This window comes from Stegostoma tigrinum, chromosome 9, assembly GCF_030684315.1.
Source record: "Stegostoma tigrinum isolate sSteTig4 chromosome 9, sSteTig4.hap1, whole genome shotgun sequence".
Taxonomy (NCBI): Eukaryota; Metazoa; Chordata; class Chondrichthyes; order Orectolobiformes; family Stegostomatidae; genus Stegostoma; species Stegostoma tigrinum.
The window spans coordinates 14,620,145-14,644,522 of NC_081362.1; the positions used below are offsets into that span (position 1 = coordinate 14,620,145).

The window sequence follows — 24,378 nt, forward strand, 5'->3', positions numbered from 1 at the left end:
TACTAGAGGCTATTTACATGCAGCTTTGAAATGAGAAACAAATGAGCGTGAAATGAGAGTAGAGTAATACTATAAAAACTCTTTAATTGAACACAAGAACTTGTTGTAGAACATAAATACCGTAGGAACAAGAGTAGACTAGCCAGTTCTTCACATCTGCCTAATTAGTCTTGCCATCAAGAAATAAAAGTTTGAGAGATTTTGTTCACAAAAACGAAAGACCAATGCATATCACATGCCATATCTGTGCCAGTAGGAACATAGAAACTGAAGCAGGCCATTCAGCCCATCAAGTTAGCTCCACTATTTATTGCAAACACAGCTGATTAAACACTTCAATGCCATTTACTCACCATAACCCTCTGCACCGTCAGTAATCAGAAATCTATTAGCCTCTACTTAAAACATACTCAAGACAGATCCTCCCACAGCCCTCTGGGTTTGAGGAGTTCAAAGATTCACCATCCTCTCATCTCCTAGTGTCACATGTAAAGTGCTTTTTGTGAAAAGCTTTTAGAACACTGAGTTGTGATTTTATTATGTCACTGATTTGGGCTTTCTGAAAAAGAGGGGAAATGGACTTTCCACTAAAGGTATGCAGTCATATTTTTCCCCTCATGAGGTGGTCCCTTCAAAACCCAGCTGCAGCATTTCAAACACGCCACACACCAACGTCAATACTGGCGCCAATATCACTGCAGACACCGCCCCCCCCCCTTCCTCAAAAGCCAGGTTCTGAGACATCTATTAGGAGGGACAAAGGGGAAATGGTGTTACCCCTTCACTAACTGTGCACAGTCAATCCCATGTCATGAAAAGAAACTCAGGACCCTGCTCCAGAAGTCAAAGCAATTCAGCCACGGGAAGAATGCAATTTTCTTTTAAAGGACGGCAGCTTACCTATTTCATCTTCTGGGATGAGGGTTTCTATTGGTGGGTCCAACTCCGAGCTCTGGAGCAAGTAACTTTTAACCTGGGTCATGAACTGGCGGACAGTGAGCAACATGTCAGTGCTGGAGACGTGGCAGTCTTTGTTCTCCTTGAAGAAGCTGATGTAGTCCTGAATCAGGCAGCCGAAGTAGGTGCGCTTGTCCTGGGACATCTCGGCGATTTTCTTCACCATCCTTTTCTCCGGGGTCATGAACGAGCTGAAGACGCCGCTGACCTTCTGGATGTGGGACTTGACGATCTTGGGGAAGACGAAGGAAGCGTGCCTCTTCTTCTTGGGGACGCAGGGAGGGGGCAGGACCTCCTGGTCGCTGTCTGCGTCGGAATCCTCCAGGCTGCTGTTGGTGTCCCCTTCCAGGCTGGAAGGGCAATCACGTTTCACCTCCATGGTGCTGGAATCGGACTCGGTGGAGGTGGTGGACATGCTCAGGTCGCTGAGGCGCTGCTTGCCTTTGCTTTGCAGCGCTGGGCTGGTGGGGCAAGCAGCTTCGTTCTTGCTGCCGGCGCCTGCCTCCTCCCCTCCCACTGCTGCCGGTTTCTGGGCGGCTCCCAGGAGAGGTGCCGAGCCCCTCTCCACCTCACCGCCGCTGGCTTGTTTCTTGATGCGGGGCGGCGGGATGGGAACCGCTTTGGCCTCGGGCTGTTTGCAGTGGCCCGCGTTCCCATCGTCGTCGTCGTCGGCTGCAGGGCTCTGGGTCTGCTCCATGTTCACGGGCAGCCGGGGCGGCGGGGGTCGAGCCGGTACAGAATAGGGCCGGCCCGTCTCCGTGGATTTGGCAGCCTGCCTTTTGAGGCTGCCGTTAGCGTCTTTGCTGTGCACCTCCAAGAACAGAGGGTTTATAAAGCATAAAGCACCATTGGTCTGGCTGCACTCCAGCTCTGAAGGCGTCCGCGTTTGTATGGAATGCACTCCATTTAAGAGCGGGGTGCGCTTCGTTCCCGTGCTCACGCTGCATGCATTGAGGGGACTAGTAGGAGGTGCAGAACTCTTGGCAACTCTCTTGTACACGGGAGAACTCCAGAACTCTGCAACAAAAGAATGCCATAAAGTTGAAAACAGATGGACTTTATTTTCCATTCGGTGCACATTATTACAGATCAGAAATTAACCCTGTAAAGGGCGGGCATATCACTATTACTGGATTTCACTTTAAACACGTTCAAAAGACTGCTTCATGAAGATGGACTAAATTCCAGAGACAAACACAAACTGGATCAGAGTAGGCGAGTCCTAACTTACACAGTTCACCACCAGCAAGCCAAGTTCATTTGATTCTCAGTTCGAAAGGGGCAAAGTCCAAAAAAAAGTGACGAAAGACAGTTTGGTTACTAATAGGCGAGTACTTTAGATCAAAAAGTCTGTCCAATCTCTCAATCCCGTGCTTCAAGCAGAATTCCAGTAGACCTGAAATGTACTCACCCAGACCCAGGAATGCAATTGCTTCCAGCTCTGTCTCAGTCTTGGCAGTTGTGATTCCGTGAGGCAACTTTAAAGGGAAAGGCAGCACATCCCTTTTGAGAGAGGGGAAGAAAGGAAGACAGAATTTAATGTCACAATATTGAATCCATATGAGTAAGCCAGTCAAGGAGAATGGAATGTTTTGGGTGCAGAAAACGTGGAAAGCCCACAAGGCAGATTTGTTGACATATCTGATCATTACATAACAACAGAAATTCTCTCATAGTAATACTTAGGCATTCTTTTATACTCCAGTAAATATTTACAAGGCAGAAGGTTCATCACTGGCATCTCCCTCTTAAGAACTTTACAGTATAGACTATTAATTTGCTGACTTGATTTTAATTGGCAAACAAATGGGTTTGAAAGAATTATTGCAATGCACCATTTATGCCTCGTCAGTGAATTAATGATGTTGCCATCTCGAATTTACCCAACTGCACCAGGAAGGGTAGGCCTCAAATACCTGTGGCAAACTGGTCAGTATGTGCCTGCACGCTATTCAAAAGCAACATGAAATTAACAAGTCATACCATGTGTTGTAAGCTGTTGCAGTAAGAAATGAGTAGGCCATTCAGGTTCTCAAGCTTGCCCTGCTCGTTCAACAAGACCATGAGTCATCAATCCCTGTTTGCCAACTCAGCATAGCTGTCAAATCCCTGATATTTCAGGAGTCTACCCACCTACCTCGTCTTTAAATACTTTCAATGATCTAGCCTTCAGAACTCTCTGGGACAGAGATACGTGTGTTGATGTCATACAGAATGAGCAACTGCGTGCCATCAGTGGTGCTCTTGATTGGCAGACCCCAACTCTGAGGAAGATCAGGCTCTCACAGATCTAATAAAATTCATATTTATTCACTTCACCTGAAACTATCTGACCTGTGCAATATCACCCTACATCTGACGAACAATATGTAAACAGTCAGATATCCATGGCAATATTTTTACAACCCTTTTCCGATTTATTTTCTTGTGAGAACAGAGTAAATAAAGTCACCATGTGCCCAAAAACTAAAGTTAAAACAGTTCCATTTCTGGCGTGCGATGTGGCTTTGTTTTTTGTAGGCAGATATGTGGATGACCAGCCAAATCTGAGCTGAAAGACAGTCCTTCATCTGGCTGAACAGTGGCATGTTTGGGAAGTGAATGGTTGAGATGCTTTCTTTTCCTGAGGCTTCAATTGCAACACAAGGGGCTCAGTATTAATACCTAGATGACAGATGGGAGGGAGTTAAAATTTTAAAAGGGAAACAAGTTTCAACCCTGCTGCAGTTTTTATAGTGGTGTGTTTCCAGGGGTTGAGAAGGGTACCCTGGCACAAAGGGGAGAGTCCCTTCATTAATAGCTCTGAGTCGGGCCCATATTTGCAAGCGGAAAGACACTGTGCAATTACCGATTGCATTTCCCAGGGATTAGGAAACTTGGCAGTGAAAGGGAGGTGTGAGCTGTCACGTTCTTAAGGCGAGCATTTTAAGTACACCCTCTCACAGGGTTTATCGGCCATTTTAAAAAAAATTTGCTAAACCTAGGAGCTCAGAACTTAGATCGGAAGAGAAAATAAATTTCTACTTGAGCACAAGATTTATCTATGCCTATGTTTTTGGTCAAAGAAGTTATACCAAAAGTCCGCCCTTTCTGTGTATCCTAGAATAAATACTGTCTCCCAGATCAATGTAAACTGGTTTACTGAAGCAAAACAGGACTTGCAACAATGAAAGCCTAACCCTTATTGAATGACTGTTACCTGAAGTACAGGCCTAACATTTCAGAGCTGGCAAAGCCTGCTGTGGACTTTTTGGGCTTTTATTTTCATATTTTGGAGCAACAGCAGCCTTGCTGAACAACAGGCAGCTTGTTGTGAGGCAACAGCAAGGAAGTCGTTTCGAGTTGAGTCATGACCAGAATCATTAGCACTGCTGCAGGACCCAATTATACACCAGGTGTTCAGAGAAAAACAAACAGTGTTCGCAACACTGCCCACTCCTCTCTCCACAAACTCTAACTCACGCTGTGGAACGTGATTAAAAATATTCTCCAGAAGTTGTGCAGAATCACTCAACGAGTTAGTCAAGTGTTTCCTGTATTGACTCAATAGGAAATGGTCTAGGATAACAGCAGCAAGGTGCACGGGTGTAAGTCCACAAGGGGATGTGGAAGGAAACACACTAAAGAAACTTCTTTGAACTTCTAACAATAGTGCATGCACTCAGAATAGTATTTACATGTGTTAACTCCTCTTACCTGCTGATACAGTAGAAAGCGATGAGCCTGAATAAATCTGCAAAGCTCAAGCAGGATCCTTCGAGTGAGAAAGCTGTGCAAGAAACAGAAAATTATCAAGTGGATAACTTATTACAAAGCAGAAGCAGCATTATGAGAAAAGCCACTAGGCAACATATGGGATTCTGTTAAAGCTGTGCAGTAAATTAACCAAAGTACCATGACAGGCTCCCCTATTAATAAAAAAATGCAATATGTCTGCTTGAGACAGCCTACAGCAGACACAACTGCTGCCTCTAAACTGAAACAGCTGTGCTGATCCCCAAATGCATGCCAACATAGACTTGTGCTACACTTGCAGTAATGTCTTCAAGGTTTCAATAGACATGTGTACCTTCCGAACAGCACCAAACCAAGAAAAGTTGTTATTTATAGGGAGCATTTAGAGGCTACAAAGGAACGCAAGCCATTTTCATTATTGTCCTTGGGTTTAATTGCTCAGCCATCTTGAAAATTCAACACAATTTCCTTTATCATGACTACCACAAGCATTTGAGCCACCCACTTAGTAAATATAAGGATCGTCTGCTAACTGTCTTTTAGCGTACCACACACGTTGCCAGTATCGACTTTTTTTTGTTGAGTGTCATTATTGAAAGTTACACAAAGCTGTGTTCCAACATCAGCAATAAAAACTGGGAGCAGTGATATATGCAGTGAAATTCAAGGTTTCTAACCCTCTCACTTTGGAGGAGACTCTAGATGAGTGAGAAATCATTTTCCTGAGCACTAGTTTGAACAATTCTAACCAGCAATTCTTGTATGCATTGTTTCTGCAAGAGCAACATTTCTGCTGATGTGGTGGCAACCAAACCCTGCTGACTCTCTTGTTTCTCAGGGCATTACCGCTTCGTTGTCATTTGTTAAGACGGTAGTTTTGGGGCCAACAAAAAATGGCCTGGAATCTCTTGGATCTCTGGGAGAACAACAGAAAAATACAAATTGATGGGGGGAGGGATGGAGAAAAGGCGATCTAAATTGAGGGAGGGAAAGAATTGCAAACAGGAGAGGGAGAGCCAGAGGTAAATAGAAAATTACAAAACTGGGGTAATGACAGAGAATTAAAAAAACAAATGGACTGGAAGAAAGAAGGGGTGAGCAAGGAAATTGCAAACATGGAGAGAAACGTAATTACAGGGAGGGGAATTCATGTAAGTGTGAGAAAGATCTGGGTGCTTTTCTTTCAGAACAGGACTCACCTAGAGCTGACAGAAGACGGCGCAATCCACTGACTATATGCCACTATCACTCCCATACTAAGGAGATGATATAGGTCAAGTAGGACTGAACAGTTCAACAAGCTTTGCATACATCACCTAATATCTCCATGGATATATTATAGTTTTGAACGTGCATAGGCTCAAGCTAAGCCAGATATAATGAGCACAAATCCTTCAGTACATAACGCTGCAAGAGAACAGAACCCAACAAGATGGAGACTGAGAGCTTTATAAAGCCTTGAGCCACCTGTCATGTAACCGTGATGACAAAATAAGCATGTCTCTTAAAAGGTGTATCACACATCTGCTGTGAGACACATAACACACCACTCCCCTTTCTCCAGAGAAGTAGAGACTATAGACTGGTGAGTTTGACATCAGTGGTGGGTATGTTGTTGGAGGGGATTCCCAGATATAGGATTTACACATATTTGGAGACGCGAGGACTGATTAAGGAGTCTCAGCATGCTTTTGTGCATGGGAAATCATGTCTCACAAACTGGATTGAGTTTTTTGAGGACGTACCAAAAAGACTGATGAGCACAGAGCGGTAGATATTGTGGACATGGACATTAGTAAAGCCTTTGACAAAGCTCCGCATTTTAGACTAATCAGTAAAGTTAGATCATATGGGATTCAGGGAGAGCTTGCCAATTGGATACAAAATTTGATTGATGGTAGGAGACAGAGGAATGGTGAAGGATCGTTGTTTTTTGGACTGGAGGCATGTGACCAGTGGTGTTCCATAGGGATCGGTGCTGGGTCCATTGTTGTTTGTCATTTGTATAAGTGATTTGGACAAGAATTCAGGAGGCATGGTTAGTAAGTTTGCGGATGACACCAAAATTGGTGGTATAGTGGACAGTGAAGAAAGTAATCTAAGATTACAAAGGGATCTTGACTGGTTGGGCCAACGGGCTGATGAGTGGCAGATGGAGTTTAATTTGGATAAATGCGAGGCATTGCATTTTGGTAAATCCAACAAGGCAAGATTTACACAGTTACTGGTAAGGCCCTGGGTAGTGTTGCTGAGCAGAGAGATGTAGGGGTTCAGGTACATAGTTCTTTGAAATTTATGTCACAGGGAGACAGGGTGGTTAAGAAGATGATTAGCACACTTGGCATCATTGCTCAGACCATTGAGTATTGGAGTTGGGATGTCAAGTTGAAGTTGTACAGGACAATGGTGAGGCCACTTTTGGTGTACTGTGTACAGGGCACCTTGCTTTGGAATAGTATTATTAAATTGGAAAGGGTTCAGAAAAGATTCACCAGATGTTGCTGGGACTGGAGGGTTTGAGTTATAAGTAGAGACTGAATAGGCTGGGACTTTTTTCACTGGAGCACAGGAGATTTACAGAGGTTTATAAAATCATGAGGGGCATAGACAAGGTGAATAGAAAAGGTCTTTTTCCTAGGGTAGGGGAGTTCAAAACTAGGGCCATATTTTTAAGGTGAGAGGAGAAAGGTTTAAAAGGGACCGGAGGGGTAACTTTTTCACACAGAAGGTGGTTTCTACATGAAATGAACTGCCAGATGCAGGTACAGTTACAACATTTAAAAAGACTTTTGGACAGGTACATGAATAGGAAAGGTTTTAGAGGGATATGGACCAAATGCAGGCAAATGGGACTAGTTTAGACTGGGAAACTCAGTCAGCATGGACGAGATGGACTGTTTCTGTGCTGTATGACTAAATGATACTAAATGAAATCCCAAAGAGTTGCACATCACTGTGCATTGGCATAAAGTGTCAATTTAACTATTATTTAGAAATATAAAAATGGATAACAAGGTTAATCTGTGTGTCCAAGCTCAAGCCAAGCAACTCAGATGTATTGCAGCACAGTTTCTCTAGTATGTCATGCTGCAAGAGGTCAGAATCCAGTAAGATGGAAAATGTAAGCTTTATACCTTTAGGTCACCTTTCATGAAATAATGATAAGATGAACATGTCTATTAATAGTATGGCACGCATCTGCTATGAACCTTAACACAACATCTCCCTTTGTCTGAAGAAATGAAAGTCCAGACAGGAATACATTATTGTACATAGGCACACAATTTAACCATTGCTCAGATGTGTAAAACACTACAGAAGCTGAGTGTCAGTCGTGGGGTCAATGGATTGCATTAGGTAAGAATTAGGTTTTATTCACCATTTTTATGACTTTGTGCTCTGAACTGTAGTCATAAAATGGTGCAAAACAATAACTTAGTTACTGAAATCAGTGATGGGTTTGTTGAAGTGCTGGAACTTCCCACTACAGATGATAATGGGAGATGCATCACAGATGTCCTTTTTATTTACCTTACTTAGCCGCACAGCTTTCTATTCTTCTGCTAATTGATTCTGTTTGTCATATTATCAAACAGCCAAATGGTTTGTTCAGGATGTGTGATATGGAAACACTCACATAAAGGTAAACATAATAACATTAGGCAAACAGTGGACAAATAAAATGCAGTCTCTAATTAAACATGAGCAGAGAGGGAAGATTGAATATCATGTGACCAAGTTTCTCGGACAGAACATCATTGACAATAAGCACAAATTGCTGAATAAAATTCATTCTCGAGTGATGTGTGGCCTTTACTGCTAAAGGCATCATTGATTATCAGAAAAGCTCAGCAGGTACGGCAGCATCTGTGACAAAATAAAAAATCACAGTTAACACTTCAGGCCCAGTGACCCTTCCTGAGGAACACTGATTTTTTTTCTTCACCAATGCTGACGGACCTGCTGAGCTTTTCCAGCAACTTCTGCTTTTGCTCCTGAATTACAGTGTCCGCGGTTCTTTCGGTTTTTATTTATTGATGATTGCTGGTTCCCCTGAGTGGTGATTGTGGTGAGCTTTCTTCACGAATTGCGGCAATCCCTGTGGTGAAAACACCCTCACAGCAGTATTGGAAAAGGAGTTCTAGAATTCTGACCTAGCAATCAAGAGCAAACTGTGGTAAAATTCTTCACCAGCAAGGTATGTCACTTGGAAGACCATAAACTGTATGACCCTGTCCATGTGTTAAATGGCATTATCCCTTTGAATGACAGGAGGAGATACCATTAAAGAAAAATCCAATGCATTGCCAAGTACCTTTGTGGTTAGTGTTACACCTCACTGGGATAGTGTGCTGGAAATCAGGCCCTGCTGTTCCCAGCATCAGCGCAAAAGTTAAGGATTTTAAAAAGTACACAAAAATTCCTCAATTTACCTATATTTCAGACCCAGAAAGCATAGGTCAAGTTTCTGAATGGATCAGGAATCACTATTAAACAAGAATTACTATCTATTACAAGTAAACAGCAACAGGTAACAATTGTGAATCTTCAGCATCTAACTCTACTAATTAAAACCCTAATCCTCTTATACACTTCCCCATACACAAAACCCAGGCATGGAATAAAAAAGGTGTTAAGAATGGAAGGAAAGCAGGGACAGCAGTTCAAGTGTCTCTGTTCACAGGATCTTGTTCTTCCTTTTCCAGATGCTTTTGCTGATTTACAAGAAGCACAGAAAGGCTGGTTCAATTATAAGAGGCCTCTGACTCATAAATTAAAGGTCACAGCTTACAGCATTTACTGGAAAAAAGATAAACAGGTTTTCTTCCGGCTTGGACAGGCTTTTGTAGCAGAGAACAGACACAGAGAGAGAGAGAGAGAGAGAGAGAATTCCTGAGCTGGTGGTAGTCAATCTGGTACATAGCCCCAAGCTGTTAAGCTATCTGAGAACCATCAATAGTTGGTCACTAGTCCACAGACCAATGTGCTACTCGTACCAACCAAAGCTCCATCCGTACATGACACCTTAGTTCCAATTTGACTGCAAGCAAACTTTAACCACCACTTGAACAAGAGGCGGTGTAAACCATGTTTACAGCGAGAGTCAGGTTACTTCCCTTCAAAATATATAACAATCCTCCAGCCACCCTGTGGTCTTTAAAACAGTACTTTTCTCTTTTCAGTCCTCAAATAAAAATATGGAAGAATGAAAAGGCACAGTCTATACACAGGGGCCATGTAGGAGCCCAGCCTGATTGAGCATGCCACCAATTCAGCCACTCTGCATTCAGGAAACTAAAATGGAAATTTCCATTTTCCAGATATCCTGACCTTCCTTCACCTGTTGCTCTTAAATCTGTGCAGCAATATTAGACAGGTCAGCTGTGAAGCACCTGGTTGCCTATGGCAATGTGGAACCACTTCAAAGTATCACAATAATGGGAGAAATGAGGCTCCATGTAGGAAGATGCTAATAAAATGATGGGTTTGCATCAATCAAGAAAGAATGTGCAGGATTTTTGTTTTGCTTAAAAGGGCGGAGGCTGAGCAATGATCTAATGGAAATTCTTTAAAATTACGAAAGGATTTGGTACAAAACAGACACAGGGATTACATCAGTGATAATGGGAACTGCAGATACTGGAGAATCCAAGATAATAAAATGTGAGGCTGGATGAACACAGCAGGCCCAGCAGCATCTCAGGAGCACAAAAGCTGACGTTTCGGGCCTAGACCCTCTCTCTGAAGAAGGGTCCAGGCCTGAAATGTCAGCTTTTGTGCTCCTGAGATGCTGCTTGGCCTGCTGTGTTCATCCAGCCTCACATTTTATTATCTTATAACAGAGATTACATCCACTTCTAAGAATGAGCTATATCAGAGGCCATAATTAGGTTAGTTACCAAGAAATCCAAAAGGGAATTTGGACTCTTCAGTCCCCATGTTACAGGAGCTACTTTGAGTACTACAGCGCGGGAGTGGCATATCTATCAGTATTTCACATCACTTTACATTGTAGTTAAAGCACCATATAAAACACCAGTAAACACTATGCCTACTTTTCTTCCACCCTTAATACCCACTTTTTAAAAACCCCCATGCCTGAGTTTTGTGTAAAGGGAAGTGTATAAAGGGATTAAGGTTTTAATTAGTAGGGTAATAAGGCAATGGTTCATGATTGTAGCAATTTACGTGTAAGATGTAGTAATTCTTGATAATAAGACTGTGGTGATAATGTGGAATTCACTATAATCAGGGACTGACTAAGAAAAAATAATATAGATACGTCTAAGTGGAACGTAGATCAGCACATGAGGGCTGCTGATTATGCTGACAGAATTAGATGAGGGAAGACCAAAGGAGATTCAAATGGGCAAGATAAGCCCCTGTGAATTGGGTGGCAAACTGTCCTGTTTCTGTGCTGCTCATTCTCAGTAGAAAATCAAACGTTTTAAACTGTGACAAATGGATTACTTTTCCAATAAGCCACAATACAAAATAATGACATTTTCATGGTACTTAATATCTTATATTTTGTCGATACTTTCAGAAGTATTATAATATATTGGAGTCTACTTACTATACTGGCTTTCCTTTATTGGAAAATCTTGAACAAAATGAGATCCCGACTCAGGCAAACGCATGGATATAATCTTCTTCTGTGTCCTGCACGATCTCCGGACCAGAAAGATCTGTCATAATAAAAAGATACCGTGAGGCTGGACATAATAGAACATGACAATTAGGGGCAGGAATAGGCCATTCAGCCCATCAAGCCTGCTCTTCAATTTACTTCTTGATCTCACAATTAGTGAAAACAGCATCTCAACGTCGACCATTCAAAATTATTTGTTTCAATGAGATCACCCTTCACGGTTCAAAATTCCAGAGAGTGTTGGCCCCAATAACACTGTCTCTCATCAATATGTCATCCCAGGAATCAACATAACAAGCCATTGCTCTACCTCCTCCAATGTAAGTATGTCCTTAAATATGGACAACAAACTGCATCTTCCAGTTATGGTCTTAACAACACCCTGTACAATTGTAGCATGATTTATTTATTCTTGTTCTCAATTCCTTTGCAATAAAGGCTAATATCCCATTTATCTTTATTATTGTTTGCTGTACCTGTGTGCTGTTTTCACCGGATCCGAAACATTAACTCTGATTTCTCCTCACAGGCACAGCCAGACCTGCTGAGCTTTTCCAGAAACTTCTGTTTTTGTTGCTTGGTAAGTACAGAGAATTACCTCTGCACATCAACAATTACACATTCACATCTTACAACAAGAATCTGCTTCTCAAAAATGGCAGCAGTGACTCAAAGTTGTAAGTCCTGACCCAAAACACAACAATTTCCCTGGGGGTGGGAGTGAAGTCAGATTGAGTTTTATGTATGTGTCTTTTAAAGGGGCAGCTGTCCATTCAAATAATCAGCTTCCTCCAATGAAGTGTAATTGGCATTCGGGTAGAGCAGAATCTTCAGTGTGTACTTTAGATGTGCTAAGAGCAGGTCTGAACATTGTGGTAACCCTTTGGAAGAGGTAAAATACCCACGTGGGTGCGATTTGGGGGACTACATGGGAGATCAGTTGTCACTGGTGTGGTGATGGGTAAGGTACCACTTGGAGCGGATGGTCAGGCACCCTTAGCGGGTGGGTGAGACAGTTATTACTACATTACTACATCTAAACCATATTACTATGGGTGAGAAGTGGAGGAAAAATTGCACGAACCAGGAGGGATTGCAAGGATGAAAAGAGCGAGGGAGGTATCAGGTATCCTTTGCGTTTGTGACTTGTGGAGAAGCTGTGCCCAAAACCTTCGGAATGGTAAAGACACCAAAGAAGAGTCAAACTCACAAAGACCTGTCAGGGAGTGTCAAACTTGTCAAGGAATGTCAAACCATGTTTTACTTTAATGAATGAGAGTGTTTCTCTGAATAGAGAGTGTTGCTCGTAATATAGACCCTTATTTCCTTTGTGCTCAGGTATTAGGTGAGTTGACACAGTAGGTAAAGGAGGGACAGGAAGGGTAAAACTGTGGATTAGTAATAGATGGGTTAAGAGATGGTGTGTGTGAAGGTGAGAGCTAAAGGATTTTTTTATAATTGATTTTACTTTAGATTTTGGACACAGCAGTGGGGCTAGTGGCAGACTTGCCTACAGCGTACTTTGGTAATTGGTAGCTTCCTCCAATTCATGTTCCAGGGTCTCCCTCCCAACCAATCCAGCTCATAGAGCTGAGTGAAAATGAGCAGTACACATTTAAAGTTCAAGGTCACGGAGCTGCACATACCCAAACTGGGAACAAAAATCAGGGCCTTTATTATTATTTCTTATTCCCAAAGTGAATTAGTTCACAGCTCCCATATCATAATTCATTCACCATCATGTTGCCCATGCACTTAATTTGTCCATATCTCTTTACAACTACTTTGTGTCCCTCGCACATGTTGCATTCCAGAGCTAGCTTTGCATTGTCAGGTAAATTGAGAAGCAATATAGTATGTTGCTATGTTGAAGTCATTGGTATAGATTCCAAGTATCCAATATGCAAGCACTGATTATTGCAGCAATGTATTAGTCACGGCCTGTCAACTTGAAAATGTCCCATTTATCCTCACCCTTTGCTCCTCGTCAATTATCCAATCATTGATGGAAGTCGATATATTAACCCGAACTGAACAAGTACCCCTTGTACATATTGACCTTTTGTACCTCATCAAATTTCTTTCAGAAATAAGAGAATACCACATCTCCTTCTAGCTACTCAACAGGTGCATTCTCAAAAGGTCCAACAAGGATTTGCTAAACATGATCTCTCCTTCATACAGTCCCAATGTCTTTGGACTTTGTTCAGGTTATGATTTTCCAAATGCATTGCTCTTCTTTAATAATAGATGCCGATATTTTCCCCAAAAAACTGTTGCAGAGTGACTAGCCAGTAATTCCTGGTTTTCTCACAATTCGTTTTGGATTGGCAATGTTACATTTGCTAACTTCCAGTCTGCTGAGACCATTTTAGAACTTAGGGCATTTGGAAAAATCATAACCAGCTAATTCACTATCTCTACAGCTATCTCTTTTCGAAATGTGGGATTTCTGCAAACATCAATTACCTGATTTCTTCACTATTATTAACCCCTAGGGTTATCCTCTATTTCTGGCTGTACAGAGTGTTTTCATAGGTTCAAAACAGCTAAACTTTCGTCAGCCTTACATTGGTAATAGCTAGGGTTCTGAAGGCTGTAAAACATGATAAAATTTAACCACCTAGAAAAACGTTTGATTTTGGGCAAGCATCGAAACTGTATTAAAGGCAAAATCTGTAAAGTCTTACAAATTTAACAGTCCATTGAGAGGATGAAATATTCCCTTCATGAAAGATTTTAGTGCAGATCATGTGTTTGGATGTTCAAAAGGCACCAGACAGCTTGTAGCACTAGGTGCTGCTTCGTAACACTAAGGTGCATCATTCTGATAGGAATGTGATAGTCTGGATAAAAAACAGTGGAGCACACAATGGATGTTTGGCAGAGAAATAAACAAGGCTGACCTCAGGGGTTCACTGTTTGCATCACCTCACTTCTCAAAGTATAGGCATAAAAATGACCTACACTCTGATATAGAGGACACACTATCACAACTGTTAAAACATAACAGGCAGCAAGATCATTCATCGAAGCAGACTACAGTAGATTGGGCAATTAGTTATTGGATGACATTTAAGTATAAGAAGAATTGAAAACAACAAATGCTGGAGATCACAGCAAGTCAGGCAGCAGCCATGGAAAGACAGCAAGCTAACATTTCGAGTCTAGATGACTCTTGGTCAGAGCTCCTACTGCTCCTAAGTATAAAAAGAAGAAGTTGGGGGGGTGGGGGTGGAAATCACCAGATTGCTAGAGTTTCAAGGGATCAGACAGGCTTAAGGATTCAGATATAGATATAATCACTTGTCTTCTCATTTCTAAAAAGAAGCTGAATTAAGTTTTGATCAGAGATAATGGGAACTGCAAGTGCTGGAGAATCCGAGAAAACAAAATGTGGGGCTGGATGAACACAGTAGGCCAAGCAGCATTTTAGGAGCACAAAAGCTGATGTTTTGGGCCTAAACCCTTCATCAGAAAAGGGGGATGGGGAGACGATTATGAAATAAATAGGGAAACGGGGGAGGTGGACCGAAGATGGATAGGGGAGAAGATAGGTGGAGAGGAGAGTATAGGTGGGGAGGTAGGGAGGGGATAACTCAAGCCACACCTCCATTTCCTACCTACTAACCTCATCCTGCCCCCTTGACCTGTCTGTCCTCCCTGGACTGACCTATCCCCTCCCTACCTCCCCACCTATACTCTCCTCTCCACCTATCTTCTCCTCTATCCATCTTCGGTCCGCCTCGCCCTCTCTCCCTAGTTATTTCATAATCCTCTCCACATCCCCCTTTTCTGATGAAGGGTCTAGGCCCGAAACATCAGCTTTTGTGCTTGTAAGATGCTGCTTGGCCTGCTGTGTTTATCCAGCTCCACACTTTGTTATCTTGAATTAAGTTTTGATTTTTTTTGGGCAAGGACCAGAGAAATGGAGACTCTTCACTAGAAGAGAGAGGACATTTTCTCAAAACTATGAGTGGATTTATAAGATAAACATTAAGGAAAAAAAAACTTGCAGTGTGTTAGAATTGGAAAGGAAAAAGTAAGGTCAGCATCAAATGAACAAAGGAAAACAGATTTGAGAAAATAGTTTCATTTTGGCTGTCATTGGGACATTTAATGGCCAGCTAGGAACAATAATTATTTCTAAAAATCAGGTTTGAAGAAGGATCAATTAAAAATGGTATAGGGTAATGCTGAATGGACAAAGGATGGTGGAGAAAGATCAGAGCTGATAGATACCATGAGGAAGCAAATGCATACTTGGTGGATTGAATGGGCTCCATTTATGCTTTAAAATTCCATGATTTCATAAATCAAAGATGGAACAGTATTTACACTGTTATCCAAATTCTGCCTCTTAGAGTCTTTGCTCCTTTCACTTTACTCCTGGAATAAAGATCCGATGTTATATGCATTCCAAGTTAACCGAGTAATAATGATTGATGAACTGAGGCTGCAGTGCATTGTATGGGGTGTTTGAATCCAGCTGATGTTTACCCACAAACATGGGTAGAGAGACATGAATAACCAGATACGCAGTCCATCTAGGACATGGGACTGTTGGCGCATTCAGTTTGGGGGAAAGCTCCAGATTAACTGTTAATAATGTTAAATGTTGAGACTGGATCCATTTGATAAAGAATTGAAAAAGTTTAAGACTAAGAGTATGATTTTTACAATTAAAAACAAGTGTTTGCTGCCTGTACTTTTTCAAAAATGAAGTATCTCTCATTCATCGCTCATGTCCTTGACAAACTATATTGACCCATGGTCCTCCATCCCCCTGCCAATGACCCCAATTAAAAATTCTCATTCTCCTGTTTAAATCCCTTCATGGTTTTACCCTTCCTTATTTCTGTAACTTGTACCAGTCCTGAAATTCTTCCTGAACGCAAAGTTCCTCTAACCTTTTACCTCCTCTGCCCTCATTCTCTAAGGCCACAAACATACCTTCCAGGTGAAGCAGCAATTTTCTTGTACTCCCTTCAAATTTAGTCAACTGTATTTGCTGCTGACGCCATAGGCTCTTCTTCATTGGCAAGGCAGAATGCAGAGTGGGCAATTAGTTTGTGGAACACCCCTTCTCTGCATGTAGGAATGATCTTGATTCTCCAGTTGCTTTCCATTTCAATATAACATTGTGCTCTCGTGCTAACATTTCCATCCGAGACTTACTGAATGGCTCTAGCAGAACCCAATGAAAGCTGAAGAAAAAGTCTGCCATTTTCTGCTTCGGCACTTTACTGCCTTCGGGGCTCAATACTGCATTTAAACAAATGCAGATCATGAAGACAGTCCACCAGTTTGGTCTTCCCCCACCTCAGTGAGATGTTTGCTGGAGTTTACTCTCAACAAGTCTGACCTTTTTTTTGCTGTTAACATCTATTCTACATTGACTACTATTTGCACTCCTTTCCCTTTTAGTCTGGATGCTTTGCCAGCTGTTCCACTTGCTCCTCCTCCCCCTTTGTCAACAGCGTAAAAAACATCTTTTCTTAGGCCCCTACAATTCCAAAGGAGCGTCATTTTGGAATGAGATGTTTACTTGGTATCTCATTCCACAGATGCTGCCAGATGACTGAGTTTTTAAAGCATTTTCTGTTTTTATTCCAGTCTCCAGCATTTCTAGAATTGTATTTTTCCTGCCCTAAGTTCTAACCTTCCTTGGCTTTGTGAACTTTGTATTCACATTCTCTAGTCTTTGCACTGAATAACTAATATAATCAGGTTGCACATCCCACCTTACCTGTTTACTTCATAATTTAGATCTTATACATCTCTCTCCAGTCATTTTTACTGAAGAAGACAATTAGCTTAGATAACTTCTAATTGAACTGATATTTACTTATTTTCAGAGGGAGGATTATCCTACATTAATTTTCTCCAATTTCTTTCTAGATTATCATCTCTAATTCCCCTGTTTTCATCCTTTATGCTATCTCTGGTCATTAATTTCAGCTCCTGGTGATTATTTTTTGACTCTTGTCATTATACTTATAACTCTATCTCCTTATTGTTTTGTTGACACCAAGATTCAACATCAGTTAAAGTGAATGTATTTTAAATTAACACAAGGAAGTGTGTAAAAACCTTTTCTGGGTTAAAGAAAGCAACTTCATAAAAGAAGTCTGTGAACAAGGGACTTATATGTACAGTCCTGGTGACACCACCGTTAAATACCAAAAGCAGACAAAACTCACTCTTAATTGCAGATGTGAAATTTCAGATTAACCACAAGAACGTGATGATGCATTTCTACAACATTTGAACAAAGAGATTTGATATTCCACTGCCAGATTTTACAAGTCTATACCAAAGGCAATTTCCAAGAGCATTCTCCTCAAATATTTATTTGAAACGTGAGCCAGCAATTTATAAAAAATAATTTTAAGAAGTGAATGGGCTCATCTCTTGATCAGGGTTGCTTGGTTTGCACTTCATCTCAAAACTGCAATGTCAGCTAATGCACTTAACATGGTTAAAAAACAACATGAGGCACTATACAAATGCAAAAGCAGATAGTGAGCTCAGTAGGAAGAGGTTAAAGGCTATGGCTAAGAGAGGAACTCTCCTTTTAAAAGCAGAAAGGCGGTGAGAGGCTTCAGGAAGACAATACAGGACAGTACTACAGATGGACCAGGGAGAAAAGACAGTCAAAGCTTAAAAACAAGTGTGAAGTGTGAGGGATTTGTAAATAAGGACAAGGATCAGAATGGAGTGATTTGATGGATGAAGAGTTAATAGGAGCCTCGAAGGATGGAATGAATGATTATTTATTGTCTCTGTATTTTACAGTAAACAATGCAGTAAAATACAGTGAAAAGCTTCAACTGTCACCACAATCCATCGCCATTATGAATAGTTTAAGAATAAAAAGATATAGCTAATAGAGAGTCAATCATTGTTCTACTGCCCCTGCCATGAGTCTAAGGCCTGAACTAGTTCACTAACAGCAATAGGGCGTAGATGCATTGAGGATTAAAATCAAAAAAGACAGAACACTATCAGGGAAAGGGTATTGTAATTATAATTGCAAGGGATGTCTGGAACAGTTCTGACCAGGGATGTAGTGACTAGAGTGACGAGGTGGAACCCAACTGGGATTCATGTAGAGAGAGTGATGCGAGAGGTAGGCACAAAGCTGCATGGGAATGGTAATGTATGAGGGGAAAGGGAGATTACAAGGTGGAGGTTGTGGAAGGCAATGGAGTGTACAGGTTGGGCACCACTGGAAAGAATAATAAATCATTATAGGCTTCTGGGGAGATGGTGACAACTGTTTTGAACAGATAGATAAAGCCAGAGGAAAAGGTAGCTACAGGCAATGCCAACCTGTATTATACAAAAGAGAATGTTTATGTGGATGTACAGGACACCGGTGTTATTGAATCTGGACATTTCTTGGCCTATGCTGAATTCCCATTCACTACTACAGCTACAAGCTGTGCTGGAGTCAGAGATTAGGCAGACAAATTAAGTTTTAGCATCTTATTTTAAGAGCACACTACCAACAGATCTCAAAGACGAAGGTCAGTCACGTTTCCGAAATAACTCAAGAGAGGCTGGTATTCTGTCACCAAGACACCCTTTATTTACTGGTGGAAAGTCCTTGACACTGATCAAGCTTCATCAGAGCCAGCTCTCAGAGTGAGCAGGAAGTCTGATAGTCATGTTCTTATGTCTCATCCCGGGCTCCCTGATTGGGCCAGATTAACAGCCTCATTCAGGAAACTCGTATTCTATGAGGCCCACCAGGCTGATCTCGTTAGAATCATTAAAACTCTCAAGACTCTTAGCTTCTTCTTTAAAACTTAAATTCTATGTGAAAAATAGCATACTGGCGTTACATTTTCAAATGCAAGTTCGATGTTTGAGCTGCGATAGCTTTTCCTGAGGAAGTCTTTGAAATAAATGTGCAGGTGTAGTTTACTGCACATCATTTTAGAATTGTAACAGACATGTAACCTATTCTTAGAAAAACAAAAATCAGGCCAATAACTTACCCCAGCATCCTCAGGCTGCAAAATGCGCAGCGCGTCCTCATCGCTCAGAGTGAGATGCAGCCAGACTGGATGGGTGTGCAGAAGCCGATCAAAGATGCTGAGGTTACATAAGAAGCTTTCATAGCCAGAATCCCTCATCCAGCACCTAGCAGCTTCTTCTTGCTGATAGTCATAATCCATGTCCCCTTGTGCTCTGCTCAACAAGAAGCAAACAATGAGGAAACTTTAGGCAAGTACAACACCTTATCTTCACCATTTTATAAGTATTTTATATCACCGGGCCACCCAGACACTCAACCCAATTGTACATGGAGGATGAGACAACCTGAAACAGAAGCAGACTTGTTTCTCCATGACTGTATAGGTGGCATAAAAACCAATTTTCCAGTGAATTTCATTAATTTTGATATTTAAAATAACTTTCATATGCTGTACTTGGGAGTACAGAAACCTATACTTGACTTAATGCGATGCATTTTTGTATCCAGTAAAACCAAGACTAAACCCTAGGACAATAATTTATTATTATTACTTATTTTGTAAATGTTCTGCATATTTTTTGACTATGGGAGAATCAGGTAGGAGATTAGTGTATTAAATATTGGGCACATAGCGTGGCCAGCAAGTCAATTTGTGTAATAATACCATTCGGATCAAGGTTGAATTTTCAGTTTTATTTAAATGAATTCCTGGTGGATATTCTGTTCACAGTGAGCCCAAGGAATGAAAGTTAGAAATGACCAGGTACCACAGTCGTGAGAGGCACTGAGTCTGCTGACTGTACTTTATTGCACATTTTTTAAAAATGTAATTCGTTTTTCTAATCTATCAGAGCACAGATCCTGATGCAGTTCTGTATGCAGCACAAATGGAAAATATACTCAATATCTTGACTGGGGCAGGAGAGTTGAGAACTATTCCCAGTTAATTATTGCATGCAGCCTGCCATTTACAACGAAGGAGCAACAAATCCCATTGCTGTGAATTAACTATACACAATAGTGACAAAGATCCATAATTAAGTTCTTGTGTCCCTGAGCTGAAGACAGAAAATATCAGTTAATCCTTGAGCTGAAGCCAGAAAAAAGTTCCATTAGAATTTATACTCCTAACTGCTGTTCTGTCGCTTCTTTGAAAAAAAGGAGCATCTCTGCAGAAATTAAACCTTTAACCATCAGGACCAGGCTGGAATGAGATGGACCTGGAGTTCCAATAATTTCCCAAGTGCCATTTCTTTGATAACTAATTTTCTTCAGCCCCTCTCCCCTTTTTCTTTCTGGGATATAATCTGAATTCTCTGTAGTTAAGGCTGATGCAAAGCACAAGTTTATTTATCTGCTATCTCCATTATTAATTTGCCAAACCTGTTTTCTACGTGACCAATGCTCACTTTGTTAATTCTAAGTATTAATAGGAACTTTACTTGTCTATCTTTATGCTTTTCTCTTGTACTCTAATTTTTTTGTCCTTCTTAATCTTTTAGTCATTCTTTGCTGATTTTCATACACTGTTCTATTTTATGACCTGCCACTCATCTTTGCATAATTACATTTTTTTCTTTAAGCTTTATAATATTTTTGTTAACCATAATCCTTCTCTTGAAAACATTCTCTCTCATTAGAATGCATTTTTTCTATGCGGTCTGAAATACCCCTTAAATCTCTGCCACTGTGTCCCTACTGACTTGTTCCCTAACCAAAATTATAAGTTTACTTTTGCTAGTCTGCTTTCATACCAAAATATTTGCCCTTATCTAGGTTCAAAACATTAGGTTCAAACCCACTCTTTTCACTCTCAAGGGTCTCTGATGAAGGGTCTAGGCCCGAAACGTCAGCTTTTGTGCTCCTGAGATGCTGCTTGTGCTGCTGTGTTCATCCAGCTTCACACTTTGTTATCTTTTCACTCTCAAACTGTGTATGAAATTTAATCATATGATGAGCACTGCTTCCCAGGGACACCTTCACTCCATGGTCATTCAATAATCCTATCTAACTGGTCAAGGCCACATCTGTAGCTTATTCTCTAGTTGTTGCTAGAACATGCTGTTCGAAGGAAGTAGCTTTAAAACAAAATTCAGTCTCCATGTGACTAAAGTCCCACATGATAATCGCCAAAACCTTCTGACTTGCTCCCATTATTTCCTCCTTTAAGCTTCACCAAATCTTGTGGTTCTGGTTAGGCAGCCTGCACACCACTCCTGCAAGTCACTTCTTGCTTTTATCATTTCTAATCTCTAGTCAAACCATTACTACATCCTGCTTTCCTGAACTTGAATCATCTTTCTCTATTGCGATAATATTAATTTTTAATCAACAGCGCCACATTTTCCTTGCTACCTATCCTTCTTCGCCCATCAATATCCAGGTTCTGGTCCATGCAACGCTACGGGTATGTCCCTGTAAATTGGTGGTAGCGTGGTGGTAACAAATATTGGATGATTTATGAACTTGTATCACTGGACAAGTTGGCATCAAGAGGTAATTTCTCTGGCAAGTGGAACTTTTCTTTTCTCAATAAGATAACAATGAGCACATATCCTGATCATGCCAATTAATATGAGACTGTTTAGTAATACTGTTTTTACCTGTGTAGTAAAAAGTCCAAACTAGCAAGACTTGTTAAATGTGTCCCGGCAATGCATTAAGGGGAGAGGATACACCACACGGCTGAATCATTTCCACATTTTGAATTCATTATAAATGATAAGAAGAACCATTCACTGAAACTAGATATTTCCCTTAAACAAGAACGAGATTTTTGGTGTGACTCACTGGGAAAATATTTTCACGCAAAATGGCGCGAAAATGTTCTTCCTTGTCGGTTTGTATTTCTGCTTGGGAGTAGGAAAACACTTGAATTTAACAAAACATTGCAATGGTCTTCCAGTGAAGGGAAGGTCGTGCCCCACAAACCTTACTGAGTGCTTTTAGAAGGTGACCAAACAGGTAGATGAGAGTAAACCGGTTGATGTGGTGTATATGGATTTCAGCAAGGCGTTCGATAAGGTTCCCCACAATAGGCTACTGTACAAAATGCGGAGGAATGGGATTGTGGGAGATATAGCAGTTTGGATCGGAAATTGGCTTGCTGAAAGAAGACAGAGGGTGGTAGTTGATGGGAAATGTTCATCCTGGAGACCAGTTACTAGTGGTGTACCTCAAGGGCCGGTGTTGGGTCCACTGCTGTTTGTTATTTTTATAAATGACCTGGATGAGGGCGTAGAAGGATGGGTTAGTAAATTTGCAGACGACACTAAGGTCAGTGGAGTTATGGATTGTGACGAAGGATGCTGTAGGTTGCAGAGAGACATAGATAAGCTGCAGAGCTGGGCTGAGAGGTGGCAAATGGAGTTTAATGCGGACAAGTGCGAGGTGATGCACTTTCGTAGGAGTAACCAGAAGGCAAAGTACAGGCCTAATGGTAAGATTCTTAGCAGTGTAGATGAGCAGAGAGATCTCGGTGTCCATGTACACAGATCCTTGAAAGTCGCCACCCAGGTTGACAGGGTTGTTAAGAAGGCATACAGCGTTTTAGCTTTTATTAACAGAGGGATCGAGTTCCGGAACCAAGAGGTTTTGGTGATGCTGTACAAAACTCTGGTGTGGCCGCACTTGGAGTATTGTGTACAGTTCTGGTCACCGCATTATAAGAAGGATGTGGAAACTTTGGAAAGGGTGCAGAGGAGATTTACTAGGACGTTGCCTGGTATGGAGGGAAGGTCTTACGAGGAAAGGCTGAGGGACTTGAGGCTGTTTTCATTAGAGAGAAGAAGTTTGAGAAATGACTTAATTGAAACATATAAAATAATCAGAGGGTTAGATAGGGTGGATAGGGAGAGCCTTTTTCCTAGGATGGTGACGGCGAGCACGAGGGGGCATAGCTTTAAATTGAGGGGTGAAAGATATCGGACAGATGTCAGAGGTAGTTTCTTTACTCAGAGTATTGAGGGAATGGAATGCTTTGCCTGCAACGGTAGTAGATTCGCAAACTTTAGGTACCTTTCAGTCGTCATTGGACAAGCATATGGACGTACGTGGAATAGTGTAGGTTAGATGGGCTTCAGATCGGTATGACAGGTCGGCACAACATTGAGGGCTGAAGGGCCTGTACTGTGCTGTAATGTTCTATGTTCTATGATCTCTCTGTGAGCTGTCCACATGTTTCAACTGCAAAAAGGTTGCAACTTCATGGAAGTAAAAGCTATTGAAATATAGCAGGAGGGCCTTTACCACTTAAATCATTTAATGCCTCTTTTCAAGATATTAAATATTCAACTACTGAATTTTTCATGTAAGTTTCTGCCATTATTCAATTATTTTTGAGGTGCACTGACTTGTAAGTGCAACAGTAATACTATGGTAGCAATGTACCTGAAACAGCAACGAGATGAATAACTTGTTTTTCTGGATGTTTGTCAAATGAAGAAACAAATGTTAGCCAACAGACAATCAGAGCTAATAAAGTGTGAAGCTGGATGAACACAGCAGGCCAAGCAGCATCTCAGGAGCACAAAAGCTGACGTTTCGGGCCTAGACACTTCATCACACAATCAGAGCTATTTACTTCATCATTCAACTAAAGCCCTAGAACAATCACAAGGTCAAAAATTACACGACACTGGGTTATAATCCAACAGGTTTATTTTAAGACACAAGCCTTCAGAGTTTTGTTCAGGAGTCAGACTCCAAAAGCTTGTGTTTTCAAATAAACCTGTTGGACTATAACCTGGTGTCGTGCGATGGTCTGACCGTGTCCACCTCAGTCTGACATCAGCACCAGAACAATCAGGCAGAAGTGAAGATTAACATCTAACCCAAGGAACTACATTTGTTACAAAGCAATCCTCTGTATTGCATCATTTCAATTACATTTTGCAATTTATTTATTCTGAAAGCAGAGCAGGAAGTAGTAACTGGTTAAAAGACAAAAACAAATTGCATTTATGTTTTAGGAAGAGGCAGAGGCATAGTGTTACAGAATCCCAGGCTAATCCTGTGGGGACATGAGTTCGAATCCCACTATGGCAGA

General features: G+C 41.3%; 1 protein-coding gene across 5 annotated transcripts in view; it reads right to left on the minus strand.

The window, feature by feature from the left end:
• LOC125454902 (ras and Rab interactor 2-like) overlaps window positions 1-24,378 on the minus strand; it is a 136,276-nt gene that overhangs the window by 17,945 nt on the left and 93,953 nt on the right. For all 5 annotated transcript variants that reach the window (XM_048536182.2, XM_048536181.2, XM_059648355.1 and 2 more), the window contains 5 exons: window positions 19,351-19,543; window positions 11,270-11,381; window positions 4,654-4,726; window positions 2,369-2,460; window positions 901-1,974 (listed from right to left, as the gene is read on the minus strand). In XM_048536182.2, the coding sequence (XP_048392139.1) occupies window positions 901-1,974; window positions 2,369-2,460; window positions 4,654-4,726; window positions 11,270-11,381; window positions 19,351-19,543 (1,544 nt within the window). The remainder of the gene's footprint in view (window positions 1-900; window positions 1,975-2,368; window positions 2,461-4,653; window positions 4,727-11,269; window positions 11,382-19,350; window positions 19,544-24,378) is intronic.